At 36.6% G+C, this 17372-nt stretch overlaps 1 protein-coding gene across 1 annotated transcript in view; it reads right to left on the bottom strand.

Moving 5' to 3' along the window:
- The window catches only part of AHI1 (Abelson helper integration site 1), a 247409-nt gene that overhangs the window by 172650 nt on the left and 57387 nt on the right, over positions 1 to 17372 (bottom strand). The window contains exon 19 of the mRNA XM_044675444.1: positions 5469 to 5665. Within this exon, the coding sequence (XP_044531379.1) occupies positions 5469 to 5665 (197 nt within the window). The remainder of the gene's footprint in view (positions 1 to 5468; positions 5666 to 17372) is intronic.

The raw sequence follows: 17372 nt of genomic DNA on the forward strand, positions 1-17372 counted from the left end.
CTCTTGTCCATGTTCTTACAAAAGTCTGCTACAGAAGGTGTATACCATGTACTCTCATTACCACAAATGAACACTGATCAAATTTCAGTATTGAAGAGATGGATCTTCCATTCACCAAAAGGTAAATAGTCAAAGAAGATAAATTATTTTAAAGAGAAGAAGACATTAATAATCATATAAAAGTATCTCAAATCACAATTTTCATTAAATAAAATTGAAAAGTCTTTGCACAAAATCAAGGTAGTTAGAAGTAGGAAGGAAATAATAAATCGGGGAAAATTCTCTGAAGCAAATTTATCTGATAAAGGTCCGAAACCCAAGGTATGTAAAGAATTTATTCAAGTAAGTTAGAATAAGAGCAATACACAGTCAAAGGATATAAATGGGCAATTTTAAAAAGAAGGAATGCAAAGTATTAATAACACTATCAACAACAACCCAAATCAATAATAGGAAGAGAACTGTAAATTAAAGCAACTCTGATATTCTTCCTAAAGCCCATCAGATTGGCAAAAAGGAAAAAAGATGCAAATGACAATTGTAGGAAATATGAAACTAATACATTGTTGGTGGAGCTGTGAACTGGTATAATGATTAAGAAATGCAATTTAGAATTATACATAAAATGTCACAAAACTATGAATATCTTTTTGATCTGGTAACACCACTTTTATGATTTACACTCCAAACAGATAAAAAACATAGGACAGAAACCTTATGTACCAAAATAATTACAGCACCACTTTCTACTGTAGCAAAACAATGAAAACCAAGGAAGAGCTCATCAATTGGAGGGAGGCTGAATAAATTATGGTATATTAATTTAATAGAATGTTATTACAACATAAAAAATTAAAAGGGATGGATCTGGAAAAATCTGAAACAAATTGTATGATGTGATACAGATAATGGGAGAAGAACCATGGGTACAATGACCACAATGAAAAGAAAAACAACTATAAAAGACAATAACTCTGATCAGTACACTGATCAACCATAACTAAGGACAAATGATGAAATTTGTCTCACCTCTCATAAGAGAAGTAAGGGACTATAAGAACAGAATAAGATGTATATTTTCAGACATGGACAATGTCTAAATTTGCTTGACTACTATGTGTTCAATAGAAGAGAGTTTTTTTTATTTTAAAGGAGCTGAAATTGGGGGAGATAGTTCATGATACTCATATATTAAAAAAAGAAAAGAATAAAAAAATTGGCAGTGAAGCATTTTTTTTAATAAACCAGAAAGAAAAGAAGAAGGTTCAGAGGAAAATATACTATAGTAGGATGAAATGCATTACATATTTTTAAAAAAAAAACAAGTTATTTTTAATGGGCATTGGCAATTTCATGTTTAATTCCTTTTTCGTATTCTTTGTATACAGAAAGTTTCATAATTGTTGGTCTGTCAAACAGATTTTTAAAGTTATATTAAATAGACAAAAATGGTTCTTTGCTTTTATGTGAAAAATCATTTTTCACTATTTTAAATAAAAATAAAAACTGATCAGTAAAGGAGAGCTTTCTCTCTCCAAAGTATTTTTTTTATGGAAAATTTTATTTAATTAATTAATTTAGAGTATTTTCCCATGGTTACAAGATTCATGCTCTTTCCCTCCTCTACCCCCTCCCACTTCCCATAGTTGATGTGCAATTCTACTCTCCAAAGTAATTTTTAAAAAATATTTGCCTTCTTTTTGAATTGATACTAAGTATTGGTTCCAAAGCAGAACAGTGGTAAGGGCTAGGCAAATGGCGATTAAGTAACTTGCCCGGGGTCACACAGCTGGGATGTGTAGGAGGCCAGAGTGAACCCAATACCTCCTGTCTCTAGGTCTGGCTCCCTATCCAGTGAGCCCCCTAGCTGCCCCTCTCCAAACTAATTTCTCCAATGCAGTCCAGCCCATTATCTTCTTCCTGTTCCATTCTGAGTCTGACTAACTGCCTAGCAATGCTTTCTCCCTAATATATAGGCTGTTGGACATGGTCTACAGGGAGTCCATCCAAATGCACACTGAAATCTAGAGGCTGGACATTACTCATCTACTTGGTCTTTTCTGTGGAGATGGACAGGCCAAAGTCCTTTGAGCAATTACAAATCTCTTCCAGGATGATTTTCCATGTCCAGAGGCATAAATCAGCATGATGCCATATATAAATAGCAGCATTGAGAGGACTTCATCCTCCATAACAGGGAACTTCTGTCTCAGTGGTGAAGGTAACTGGCAAGCAGAGGGCTCCTCCTTTCTATGCCTCACCATATAATCAGACATTTCTTTCAACCAGGTTATTTTTGTGGCTACATCTTCTGAGGAATCCTGAATAATCTGGAGGCATACATGGGAGACACCTTACTATAAAAGAGCTTAGATGACAGGATTTTTCCTATAAAATTAAGTGTTTTAAAAATAATCAACAAGTGATAAGTACAGAATGGAATTTTATATTCTTTATAGCTTTTGGATAATTGTGAGATTATAAAGATATGTTTTTTTTAATATTGCTTGTGAAAGCCTGTTACTTCCTAACAAATATCTTCAAGCTAGAATGTGCTCAATTGCTGTTTAGATAGATGACTTGGAAAAAAACCTTAAAATTTAAAGATAAGAGAAGGCATATAAAGGTAGCTAGTTATTGATGGTCTCTGATTCAACTTTTTTTAAACATTAACAAGATCTGTGAAGTTTCCCACTCTCTGGTACCCATGATCAAAATCACCTACTTTTCCTGTCTTAGTTCTCCTTGTTATCATTTCTATCATTCCATAAACACCTCAATGATTTTGATGTCAGGGTCCCAGGTGTGGTGACCCCACTTTTGTTGATAAATAAAACATCTTGTTAAAATGAGTTTGCAAACCTTTTCCATTTTTTCTTCTGTTTGTGGTCTTTCCATTTTCATCATCAAATGGCCTTGGAATGATTAGCTTGCTACTCTGTTATGCTTTCTTTAAATTGATTTTACCCTTCACTGCTTCTCTCTGGTTTATGATATATACAACACATAATCATGTATCATTCTTTTTATTTTTAAGATTTTAGAGCTGCTTTTGGCAGCCATCTCTTTTTCTTTGAAAATTAAGGCTTTATGTTTGTAAACTGAAGTACTTTCTGTGCTTTTCTGGTTTTCTGAATTAGATGTGGTGAGTATTTTAATTCTAGTGTACATATCTCATTTTTTATTTTCAATGACTTGTTTAAGGGTTCAATCACTTTAACTATACTCCACTTATTTTTTCATTGTTTGTGATTACTATTGTTATTTATTAATTTTTATTTTTTACAAACGATTATCTTAGCTCTGATGAATGAATAGATAGCCTGAATACACATACTGATGACTCAGAGATAATGCTTATGTTAATAACAAGTTTCTTCTATCCACATTAAAATAAGATTCACTTAATTCTTAATGGTGTTATTTGGTGCTAGCCACATACAGTTCTTTAAAAATACACAATTTAGTCATTAAGTTTTTGTGTAAATTGTAAGACTTTGATTTCTTCTTCCTAAATCATACTTTTCTATATGTCTGGGCTTCTAGCATCATCAACCAGATGCACCAACTAGGAACAATAAGGCAGGCAAGCCTGTGAAAGTGAACCAGCAAGGCATCCTTAAAAGATATCTCCTCCTCTTAAGATGCTTTTTTAGGAAGCGTTTTTACCATTGAAACCCTTTTTATTTTAGTTTTTTTTAGTTTTTTTTTTTTTTCAATAAGGACTTCATGCCATTTAATAATCTTAAGAATGGAAAGGCATTCCTCAAATCTCTTTAATCTTTATTCTGGGAGAAACCTGCATTTTGAACACAGATTAATAGTTCTTTTCTTGGGGTTCCTTTTTTCCTTCTAAGTATTTTCTTTTTCTTCAACTCAAATTACTTTCTTTCTATTTCGAACTCTTTTTAATTCTCTCAAATTTGTCCTCTATAAATTCAAATTTAGGCCTTCTTCACAATTCCCAAATCCACCAAATCCTTTTCTTTCTTTCTTTTCTTTTTTGCATAATGTTTGTCTTAATTCACTGGAGAAGGAAATAGCAAGCTGCTCTTAGCCAAGAAAACCACATGGACAGAACTGAAGTGCTATGGTCCCACATTCTAGTTAAATCTATTCAATTTTGTAACATTTCTCTTTTAAAGATTGTATTTTTTAAAAGAGGAGCAAAGAAAATAGAATGAATTGCCTCAACAAGATGTTGAGAATCTGGGACTTCCCGAGTACAAAACCTGCTTATGACACTCCCTTGCTGTATGATGATGGGGAAATTACTTTGCCTCCCTGAGCTTATGTGCCTTCCAAGGGAAAAAGAGGTTTACTACATGCTTTCTGGATCCTTCCAGCTCTAAATCGATGATGCTATGACTCAGAAGATAGCCAGATGCCCGTCACAACAAATTTTCTAACAGAGTCAGGGTTGTTATGAATAGGAAATTCTGCATCCAGATGAAATGACTTCTACTACCCCATTGAGTTCAACAGTTCTGTGATTCTGTGGTCCCTGGAAATTGTCACAAAAAATAGTATAAGTAAAATTGCTCTGAAATGATGATGTCCTATAAGTTTATCAGGCAAAGATGCTCCTTTAAAAAATAATGGTTTGCAGAGATCACTAGATTTCTCACAGAAAATCAGGGTTTAATGTGTATCTTCCCACTTACTAAGCTGTAAGATCTGTAGCAAGTCTCTGAACCATCAGACACTGTTTATTTATTAAGTATCTCCTAAATGTAAATCAGGCAACTGGGGGCACAGAGGACAGAGGCCCAAGCTCAGAGGCAGGAAGACCTGAGTTCAGATCTAGCCTTAGACAGAAGTTGTGTGACCCAGGCAATTCCCTTGACCTTTGCCTAGAAAATGAACTCAAGAAGGAAATGGCAAATCCGTCCAGTATCTGCCAAGAGAAGCCCAAATGGGGTCACCTAGAGTCAGACACGCCAAAAGAAATGACCAAACAACAAAGAGATCTCTAGCACCCTCAAGTCACATGGGAGCCCCCTTGCCCCACCTTACCCCAGCCAGGGGAGGAAAGAAGCACTCCCATTGGCTGCTGGGCAGAGGGGCGGGGCATGGGAGAAATATCCTCAGGAGCCACAGAGAGGGGGAGGGGAGCTGCTCCCTCCGGCACACAGGCCATCAGTTCACCAACACGGCTCCATCACCTTCACACCGTGTCCACTGGCTTCTAGTATCAATCCACAGTGTTGCCATGAATGAGTCCTTCCCCACCAGAGACTCCAGATCCTCTCGGAGACGTGGGACAGGACACGGGAGGTTAGTAGACACGGGTGCTCCTGCTCCCCACTCCCAGCTCCTCTTGCCAAACGGACGCACCCAAGGCCCTGCCCTGCTCTAAAACACATCCCCGGGCGGAAGGAGTGAGACCATGATGCAGGCCAATAAAAGAGTCCGAGTGTCCTACAGAAACAGAGGCTTCTTGGCCCCCAGGGTCTGACATAACGTACCGTGACTGAGTCGAGTTTCTGTTTCACTTTCTGCATCCTCATGGACACTCGAGCAGCATTAATGAACTGGTCAGGGCCAGATGCGCTGGTCTCTTGCATTAAGGAGTGGCTGCTAAGAATAAGTGGATTTCTGTGGACTCCGGTGGATGCGAGGGAGCCGTTGAAATCTTTGACCATTTCAGCCTCTTGCTGTGCAACTAGAAAAAAGGTCAAGGCTTGAATTAGTGATTAGGTCACTCATTAAAAAAAAAGTAATTATACTAGATGAAATACACTGAAAAAGTTTTTAAAAATATGGTATGTCAGCAACATTTAAAATGAACATGGAGCGTGGAAATATGTATCTCATGATAGCACATATGTAACGATTATCATATTATCTGCTGTCTTGGGGAGGGTTGAGGGGAAGGAAGGAGGGAGAGAGAATATGGATCATGACATGTCAAAAAAAGATGATTAAAAATTGTATTTACCTGTGATTGGGGGAAAACATCATTGGATTATCATGCAGATTAAGCACACATTCAAATTTTAAAACCTGTTCATTTTAATATGATTATTTACATTAAACTCTTTATAGTTTAGAAATTAAATGTTACCTGGGTATATAATTGAGACTTCTGGGCCATTCAATCTTTTGAATTTGAGAAAAATCAGAGAAGGAAAATCTTGTTTGCTTCTTCTTTTAGGCCAAAGGGGTATATAATAATACAAATGTTTTATCAGGGAGGAGCTAGATAACTCAGTGGACAGAATACCAGGCCTAGAGATAGGAGGTCCTGGGTTCAAATCTGACCTCAGACATTTCATAGCTGTGTGACCCTAGGCCAGTTACTTAACCCCCCATTGCCTAGCTCTTACTGCTCCACTGCCTTAGAACTGAGACTTGTTATAGATTCTAAGATAGAAGGTAAAGGTTTTAAAAAATGTATTTTATCAGATAGGCAATAAGGAACCATGAAGAGATTCTGAGTAGGAACATGATATGAGCAGACTTATGCATTAGGAAAAATGTTGTGGTGGTAGTCAGAAGCCCAGAAGACCCTCCATGAATGGGACCACCAGAGTCTCTTGCCTTTCCTACTCTAGTCTTCCAGATTCTCTGGGGAGCAGGAGTAAGACAGAGTGGCACAACCACTCACACTGCTTGGATAAGCCAGGAGTCCCTCATTAATCCTTCCAGAGAGACAGGGGACCATCAGGTTTTACCACCTTGCCCTCCCACCATGTCCTCCAAGCCTTACTATGTGCCCTGTCTTTCTGCCCTCCAGCCTCCTAGGCAGTGGTATCTCTCCTGCTAATGTATCCTAAGAGCCCCTGGTCCTGGCAATATGCCAATGCTACACTTTTTCTTCTGCTCTGCAACTACATTCCCTTATGTGTGGTTTCCCGATATAGAATGTGAGCTATTTAGGGCAAGAACTATCCAGCCTTTTCTATTTGTATTCCCAACTGTTTCATACAGAGCCTGGCACACAGTAAATAGTTAACACATTGCTTTTTCATACAATTCATTTATTCATTAATTTATAAATTGTGAAGGATGGATAGAAGAGATTGGAGACAATCAGTAATCAATTAGTAAAATACCCCAAGGTCAAACTACCATACTGTTTTCAAATGTATATTTATTACGTACTTAACTTTGTGCCAACACTGTGCTAAGCCATGGAGACAAGGAGAGATAAGGGTAGTATCATAATCTAGAAAGGTAAAGAAGGACTGAATGAATCTTTTCTCTAGGTCTATATTCTATGTTTCTATTATTTCAAAATACAAACAATAACACCAAACCTCTAATAAATTTTAAAAATATATTCTTATTTATTGCTAAATATTTTTGATTTAAGTGTAATATTTTATAATAAAATTTTAATAAAGCTGTGGGCACTTTGAATCATAAATATTACTTTTTCTAAAGAACATGTGCTCAAGACCAAGCAAGAGTTAGAAAAAATTACAAAATGTTAAAATAAATAATTTTGATTACACTAAATTAAAAAAGGTTTTGTAAAAACAAAACGAATGCAACCAAAATTAGAAGGAAAGCAACAAATTGGGAAAAAAATCTTTATGACAAAAACCTCTGACAAAGGTCTAATTACTCAAATATGTAAGGAGCTAAATCAATTGTACAAAAATATCAAGTCATTCCCCAATAGATAAATGGGCAAGGGACATGAATAGGCAATTTTCAGATAAAGAAATCAAAAGTATCAATAAGCACATGAAAAAGTGTTCTAAATCTCTTATAATTAGAGAAATGTATATCAAAACAACTCTAAGGTACCACCTCACACCTAACAGACTGGCCAATAGGACAGCAAAGGAAAGTAATAAATGTTGTAGGGGATGAGGCAAAATTGGGACACTAAAACACTGCTGCTGAAGTTGTGAATTGGTCCAACCCTTCTGGAGGGCAATTTGGAACTATGAGCAAAGGGCTTTAAATGAATGTCTACCCTTTGATCCAGCCATGCCACTTCTGGGTTTGTACCCCAAAGAGATCATAAGGAAAAAGACTTGTACAAAAAATATTTATAACCGTGTTCGTTGTGGTGGCAAAAAATTAAAAAGTGAGGGGGTGTCCATTGATCAAGGAATGGCTAAACCAATTGCAGCATCTGATGGTGATGGAATATTATTGTGCTGAAAGGAATAATGAACTGGAGGAATTCCATGTGAACTGGAATGACCTCCAGGAATTGATGCAGAGTGAAAGGAGCAGAGCCAGAAGAACATTGTACACAGAGACTGATACACTGTGGTAAAATAGAATGTAACGGACATCTGTACTGGCAGCAATGCAATGACCCAGGACAGTTCTGAGGGATTTATGAGAAAGAGTGCTGTCCACACCCAGAGAAAGAACTGTGGGAGTAAAAATGCATTAGAAAAACACATGATCAATCATGTAGTGCGATAGGGATACGATTAGGGTTTTGATGTTAAAAGGTCACTGTACTGCAAATGTGAATAACAGAGAAATATGTTTTGAATGATGATACATGTATAACCCAGTGGAACTGCTTGTCAGCTTTGGGAGGAAGGAGGAGAAAGCAGAGGAGGGGGGATTATGAATCATGTAACCATGGAAAACTATTCTAAATAAAAATTAAATAAAATTTAAAAATTCTAGTGAACCCTCTTATTTCTAACTGAGGTCCATCTGCTGCTTTTCTGCATCTGGCTACTATATAGTAGCAGCAACAGCAGCAGCAGGATATTAGCATCTCTAAACATGTATCCAGCACCTTCTGGGCAGAAGAGGAAATTCTGAAGGTAAGCTATTGCTTCTGGAGTTCTTCCTCCTTCCTCATCTTCTGACAAGATGTAAAAGGCTACAGAATCAGAGTGAGTAAAAAGTGTTCCTACCCAGCTCACAGGCTGGGCAAGAGGGAATCCTGTTCTCCTGTGTTTAGCAGAGGAATTCAGAGAATGCTAAGAAGGGAAGGTGATGCCTAAACCATTTACTGTTGAGTAGGACCTGGGACAAGAAGCTGTAAGAAGGTTATGGTAGAAGTTCCAAGTCTAAAATTATTTTCTATACATCCTGTTGCCCTTAAATATGGTGGATTGGTCTTGGGGGCCAAATCACTACAAAGTCAGACTGCAATAATGATCCTTTCCTACCCTCTCCCAACCCCACCATCCACCCAAGGCTTACATGGCTTGTATAAATATCATTAGGGTATTATTTCTTAATGTTTATCTAATTTTTTTTCCTTTCAGCAAGATATCATCTCTCAGGAACATGGCCTAAATTCAGATTGGTGATGTAATATAAGTTTGCTTAAGGACAAGAAAACTTTTCAGTTTTGTTTTTGTAGCACAGTCCTTTGAACACAGTAGACATTTAACGTTTATAGAATATTATATTTCTAATCTCTTAAAGAATATATGCTAGCCTTTTCTCTGATTTCTATTTCTCTGTCATTCAAATACTACACTAGCCACTCCTGAGCAATATTTTATGAAGAGATTTCAACTTGGGAGCAGCTGGGTGGAATGAAAACCAGGCCCAGAGACAGGAGGTCTTCACTTCAAATCTGGCTTCAGACACTTCCCAGCTCTGTGACCCTGGGCAAGTCACTTCACCCCATTGCCTAGCCCAAGGATGGGGAATCGACGGCATGCAGAGTGCTCTCTGTGGGCACACTGCCACCCTCCTCCCCTCCCTCCCAGAGTTCATTACTAGAAAGGCAGAAGGACTCGGTTGGAGCTGCTGCCTTTCCCCTCTCCACCAGGCTGAGGACATTTTTTCACATTCCCCGCCCCTCTGCCCAGCAGCCCAATAGGAGGGCTTCCTCCCTCTCCTGTGTGGGGTAAGGGGGAGGGGCACAACCAAAACTGGGTGGGGGTGTGGCCACCATGACACTCTGTCTGGGGGGTGGGGTGGGGGCAGGCCCGGTACTCGGTCTTTAAAAGGTTTGCCATCACTAGACTAGCCCTGATTGCTCTTCTGCCTTGGAACCAATGCAAAAGTATTGATTCTAAGACAAAAGGTAAGGGTTTAAAAAAAAAAGGAAAAAGAAAAAAATAAGAGATTTCAACTTTATACTGCCAGTGAAGATGTTTAGTTTTCTTGCTGCTTCCTAGTAGATTCACTCTGTTTTGCTAATAATATTTGGATTTAAATAAGGCCTAAATGTCTTTTAGTATGTTTTTACATTACTTTCGTTTTATTCTAAAAGAAATACATAACATTTGCAAAGAAAGTGATATTCCCATTATGAAGATGAGGAATATAGATGAAGGAGGTGTTGTGCCAGTGCAGAACTAGCTATGGATGGTTCTATCTCCATATCACGTAGCTTTGAATCTAATCCCACAGACCTAATCAGGTGCCATATCTCAGTAAGCCTAATTCTACTATACGTGTCCTCACCTCCTGACTCCTGCTGAACCACTCTAAATGGAGGCCCTAAATTCTTTTCTATTATAATAACCTCCCAATAACTCTTCTTTCTTTCTGCAATTCTCCTAAATAATCTTCCCCTGTAATACCTGCTTCACAAGGTCAGAGTTAAACTTAAGATAATATAAATAAAATAACTTAAGTTTATAATGGCATGCCAATATCAATTAATATTATTTTCTTTTTTGAGAGGCATTATGGTATAACAGATTGAATGTTCTTTTCATCAAAAAGACACAGACTCAAATCCAACCTATGAGAGCAAGCATAGCGAAGTCATTTAACCTCCTAACCATAGCCTGTCTTTCTTATCTTACACTACTCTTCTTCAGCTTCTGGCCAAACTCAATTACTTTTTCCTGTACTGCTTTCTCATCTTGGTGGTTTTGTCACAACATCCCTATGACTGGAATGGAGACTCCTTTTCCTCTACACACCTCTAACTGTTGAGTCTCTCTTCATTCAAGGTCTAATCCAAATGGTACCTTTTTGATAACAGACCTGAGTTAAAATCCTGGTTCTCTTGTTTATTCTTGGTATGACTTCAGATAAAACACAACCATTTGGGCCCTAGTTTCCTAGTCTGTGAAATCAAGGGGACAAACTGCATGAGGGCTCCTCCAAGCATTAAAGGATATGTCCTCGAGCCTTTGTTTAATATGAGCTTTTAGATCAGTTACTCAATAATAACCACATAGTTTGGGAAGAATTTATAATAGTTTCTGTGGGAAAATAAAAAAGCATACCAATGTCAAAAAAACTGGCAGTTTCATGCCACACTTTACACCAGAGTGACAACATACTAAAACATGCTGACCTAGAATCTGTTATATTTCCTACTGTATAACTTCATATGACTGTGAGAACAACAATATCGGAGTTTCTTTTTGAATCACCCATCCTCAGTACTTCTAGAAAAGCATTTCAATAAGATAAAAAAATTGATGCTTTTCAATTGAAGTGAACGAAACCAAAAAAGGAAAGGTAATTATCCAATTTTAATGTTATAAAGTCTAGTTTGTTTCAACTTAAAATGTGCTTTTAAGTAGAAATACTAGTTAACTCATAAAGTGAAAAACAAATCATGAAAAAAGGTGCCAGCAACATAGTTTATCTAATTTTTAAAAGCAAATATAACTAGTCTTAGTCTTAATTTTATTCTTGTATTCTTAATCTTTGAGAAAATTCTTGATAACTTGCAGTTTCTTGAAACATGACAATTTAGGTTTAGAATCAATTTTGGGATAACCTTAAAAAACATTTTATGAAGAAGGGAAGCAAAAATTTCAGACTAAATAGATGTGATAGGCACTGACAATTTCTTATCCATGGCAGCAGTTAATTTATTAAATATCTGGATAAAATTAAGTAAAAGAACATTTATCATAATATGTTTTAAAATAAAAACTGAGAAAAATAATGAAAGAAATAATAAAATTCATAGCTAACAACTGTGGTAATTTTTAGTCAAGGTGTAGAATACTTCACACAATTAAAATTCATTAAATTCTGAAGTGTAACAAAAAAATCATAATAGCAGAGCAGTATGATATGGAGTAGGTGATAAAAGCTATCATAACCAACTGAACTATGAGAATGATACTAAGTAAATTAAGATGTAAATTCCAGTAGTTAAGATGCTGCCTAATTTCAAAGCAAAAGGCTATAGGAATTGGTTTATTGAAAATATCTAAGGGTTTTAATCTGCAAAAGCAGTTAGGCAGGGTTCAAGATGTGTCTTGTTTCGAAGAGATGAGCCACTAGGACAGAAAACACTATAGAATTAGTGACATTGAGGGGACAGTGCCATCTAGTGAATAAACCTGGTTCACTTTGCATAATCATCAAACATTAAAGAACTTCCCCAAATGGGAACTGATAAAATTTTTAAGCATACCACACACAGGAAATGTAATAATAATCATAGCATATGTTATGCATATGTGGTGCAAAAGCATTATTTTGTAGCTTAAAATTGTTTTGTTAATTAGAATTAGTTCAAAATAAAATGACCTCTACCTAGGTTTTTTGAGCATTTACTATTTGCACTGTACTAGAGAAAAAAGTCACTGTGCTAAGTTTAAACATTAATTAAAAAATGAAAACATTAATTGATCAAGTCTGTGTAATTTTAAGTAAACATTAATTAAAAAATTAAAACATTAATTGATCAAGTCTGTGTAATTTTAAGTCAAAAGAAGCCGTTTTTCTAACTACTACTATTATGGGAATCTTAAAAGTACATTATCTGTGGTACCTTGTGACTAAATCTTGTATAACTATATGATTAACCCTTTCAACACCAGGCACAATAGAACTGCCTTCTGAAAGTAAAAATTGTGTCTCTTACCAAAAAAAGCAAAAAGTCAGTATAATGAAAGATTCAAAAGGCCACAAGCTGAACATATGCATACAGAGAAAGAGGTATGCTGACTCTTCACAGATTTTGCCAGAACTGAAAAATGGGTGATACATTTAGCTACCATTGTGGTCTACAGGAGAGCTTAAGATAAAAAAAAAAAAAGAATTTATATATATGCTTGTTCCATTTTCTATGAAAAAAACTAAAAATACTGAAGTTGAAGTTGTAGAAACTTTAAAGATTCACTGAGTCAGGTTCAAGAGCAAATTCTAACTAAACAACTTTAAAATCTGAATTATGCACTATTTAATTTTTTCTCACAGAATGCTTAGCATTAAAAAAATGTATTAAATTTAGCACATTAAACCATGTATATAGAGAAGTGTATTCTTATAAAAATAAAGTTTGTCTAAGAGGCAGTAATTTAACTTTTAAAATGAAATATTTAGAAGTTTAAAAGGTCTAGAAGTTTAGTTAATTGGAGTAATTAATACTGTTTAGGTTAAAACTCTAAAATATACTTGACTATGTAATCAGGGACAAATTTAATAAGGAAAGATATGGGGGGGGGGGCTCCTGAATTTCATCTCCATCTTTTTTTTAAACTATAGGCAAGTTCCTTTAACTAACTGATTACTAAACATTCTCATTTATGAAATAAGGAACTGACAGTTGGGGTGTCTATTGGAAAATTGTAAGAATTAATTCATAGTTATAAGGATCAAAGGATTACTGACTTAAAGCTATAATTTTCTTAAGTATCATCCATCACTCAGTCAACAAGCATTTATTGTGTCTACTATAGGATAGGTGCTAGAGATATAAACACAAAAAATGCAATCATTTCAGCTTTCAAAGAGGTTACATTCAGGAGAAACAACATGTTCATTTGTAAGCTTATACAAATTAAATACAAGCTAAATTACATACAAGGCAGTTAGGGAATGAGAGCACTTGCAGTGAAAGAATCCAGAAAGCATCATGTAGAAAGGTTGTTCTTCTACTTGATGAATTCTTTTCATTTGATAAAAAAGGAAATGGATTTTAAAAATAATGTGCTCTAAATAGAGAGGATTTTTAATGAAGTTTCTAAGGTTAATCCTTTTAATATTCTAAAGTGCATTTAAAACTATATTTAACTGTATCCCTACAGGTTAAATGAACCCGACTGGTAGATCAAAACAACAGATTCTTAGTGTCTGAAGGAATAACCAATCCTGTGGAGTATGAATGATGAATGAATGAAAGGGTATTTTTTAAGTGCTTATTGTGGTAAATGCTAGAGATTGAAGTAATAAAAGTGACAGTCTCAGCCCTCAAAAAGCTTAGGTTCAAGAGGGAGAGACAACACATAGAGGGGAGTATGGCCAGGGCTCTAGTAGTCGGGTGAGTAACAGAGATGGAGAGGTGATCCACAGAGCACTCTCATTTACAAATTCTTTCTAGAAGGAATAATACTATTTATTAGTAACTGTATCTAGAGCCAGAGAGGGAAAGGTGTGGGAGGAAGAAGAAATGGAGATGCATTACAGAGGCAAGAGCAATGGCTGGATGACAGACTGAGATGGAATTCAAGGCCGAGGAAATGTGCCCACAGTCCCCCGAGTTCCAAGATTGAATAGATTAAGTAGGGGTGAGAGCAGTGAGATGGCTCAGTGGACTGAGAAGCAAGCCTAGAGATGAAAGGTCCTGGGTTCAAATTTAGCCTCAGATTCTTCCTACCTGTGTGACCCTGGAGAAGACACTTCTCTCCCCACTCTCCACCAATGGCCTAGCTCTTATTGCTCTTTTGCCTTGGAACCAGTATACAGTATTGATTCCAAGATGGAAGGTGAAGAGGTTTTTTTTTAAAAAAAGATTAAGTAGGGTAGAGCAAACACTGGACTTGATAAACATGGAATGAACTTGACAGATGCTTCCTGGGGCTTTTTCCTGTGCTAAGGAAAGTGCTACCCCTTGCCCCAGCTGGTAGAACACATCTGGCTAGCAAAGGGCCGGCATCCCGAATTCTCCATCCAAGCCCACAGCAAGGCCGGCGGCAGCTTCCATTCCAGGAGTGCAGGACGGACAAGCTTTCATGACAAGAACATTCCATCCCTAACGGTGAAGGAACTCAGAGGAACAGAAGGGTCCTGGCAGGGGGAGGGGGATGACATTCTCTTATCAGTAAAATGTGGCAGCCTCTCCTGGTCCTTTTACAAGCTGGCGAGGAGACTCAAATGTGATCATGGATGTGCAACAGGTCTTGAAAATGGTCAAGCTTTCTATTAATGTACAGCATGGCTTTTATTGCTACTATTATTCATACACAAGGCAGAACCTATATGTATCTATGACAAAGATAAAAAAATATTTAACAGGCAATTAAGTATATATTATACAGAATTTATACTCATTACTGTCAAAGAGAGATACATAAATGCTGAAGGAGTTTTGCGCAAGAGGAGAGAGAGCGGGAGAATATTCATCTGCAATGGTTTTACAAGGAAGGTGAGGTGGAGCAGAGCTTAGAAGAAAAGGCAAGCTTTGGCAAAGAGGGGGTGGGAACACATTCTAAATGCCGGGAACAACATCTGTGCCTGTGCAAGGGTGAGAGGGAAGGAATAATGATCAAGGCTAATTCAATGATGAAAATTATTAATTAGTCAGGATTAACATGATTTGCTAGAGATAAAGGATGAAAATCTCAATGATCAAAACAAGATGAATTCACTAAATCCTGAAAAACTGTAAGCAGAAAATCTTTTCCCTAACTTTCATAGGCTGATGTAAAATGACCACGCTGTATAATAAGTTCAATTATAAAGTACTTATCTGAACATTTATCTTGGGCACAGAGACGGAACTGTCTCAGAATGCCTGTTTGAACAAGAAAACAGAAGGAATTTTTTTATGATATGGAATCTTAAAAAATTTTTCCATGGTTGAAACTCAGATAATGCTCAACTATATGAATTATAAGAAAAAAACAGGCATTTATACGATGGGTTGTTGACTATTCAATTTAATGAGCAAGAATTAGGTCTTTATATGATATGCTAGGGAAGAAATACAGAATAAAATAAAGTAGGTATTTTCATATTTCTCCTATTTTAGCTTTTGGAAATGACATTTCTATTAGAAAAGTGTTTTTTTTTTAAACTGGTGTTGCTTTTATTATTTTTAAACCCTTATCTTCTAGTCTTAGAACTGATATTGAGTATAAGTTCCAAGGCAGAAGAGCAGTCAGGGCTTAGGAAACTGGTGTTAAGTGACCTGCCCAGGGTCATACAGCTAGGAAGTGTCTGAAATCAGAGTTGAACCCAGGAACTTCTGTCTCCAGGCCTGGTTTTCCATCCACTGAGCCACTTAGTTGTCTCTACTTTTGCTACTAAGAATTCCACTAAAAGATTCCCCCCCCCTTTCCCTTTTTAAATTTATTTAATTAGTTAATTTAGAATATTTTCCTATTCTTTCCCTCCTCTTTTCTTTACCCCCTTCTCCTTCTCCCCTCCTGTAGCCAACAAGGAATTCAACTGGGTTTTACATGGATCATTGATGAAAAGATCCTTTTTTAAAAAGGGTACAAATTTCCTGGTAATTTTTACACTCTGTGACAAATTATTTTAGGCTTATGATTTATGTCTATTATAAGAGCTTAGTACTTATTACTAATCATTCTCTCACAGATTAAATTTTCACCTATAAGCAGACAACTCTCAGATTTTTCTAGCTAGCTAACTATTGTCTCCTGAGCCCTAAACCTACCTTTGAAACTGCAGATTGGATATTTTAAACTGGAATTCCCAGAAGCATCTCAAAGTCAACAAGTGCAAACAGAATTCTCTTTCCCAAAAAAACCAGCAGGCTTCCAAACTTCCTTATTATCCCTGAAAGCTTAGGCTCTCAGAAGGAATAACATCCTTCCAGGAATTCTGGTTTGCAATTTATGTATTGTCTTCAATTCCTGGCAGCCCTCATGACAAATCTCTCCACACTATCTTCCACAAAAGCCCTCTCCTTCTCACACAGGCAGACTGTCTACCAGACTGCATTTCTTTGCACAGTATATTCTCCATATCTGTTCTGCTCTTTCTCCCTGGGAAATCCTGGTTCCTTTAAGACTCAGGTGGCCTTTGGCAAGAGGCTTTTCCTGGTCCTCTTGGGGCAAAGGCCTTCCTCACTAAGACTGCCAGCAATCAGTCTGGATGAGCTCATGTTTTTTCCCTCCTTTGGAAAGAAAGCTCCCTGAGGGCAGGGCTGGTTTGTTTTTCACCTTTTCACCCTTAGTGTTTATCACAGTGCCTGAGGCACTGGATATACTATGCACTTAAAAATGCCTAATTGATTTCCTAAATGGCATCTAGAGAATCATATTGTACCTTTAATTGCCAAAGGCATTTCTATAGAAACTTGAACATCTGTTAGTCATAATTCTGAGAATAAGAATAGCAACAAGGGAAGATGTTTTAAATACACTAAATTAAAAATACACTCATAAGTTACAGATAATGAAGATACATATTGTAACCTTCCTTTTTCCTTCCTTCTTTCCTTTCTTTTTTTTTTAACATTTATTAATATTCATTTTTAACATGGTTACATGATTCATGCTCCACCTTTCCCCTTCAACCCCCGCCCCCGC

Source organism: Gracilinanus agilis, chromosome 4 (genome assembly GCF_016433145.1).
Source record: "Gracilinanus agilis isolate LMUSP501 chromosome 4, AgileGrace, whole genome shotgun sequence".
NCBI classification, from domain to species: Eukaryota; Metazoa; Chordata; class Mammalia; order Didelphimorphia; family Didelphidae; genus Gracilinanus; species Gracilinanus agilis.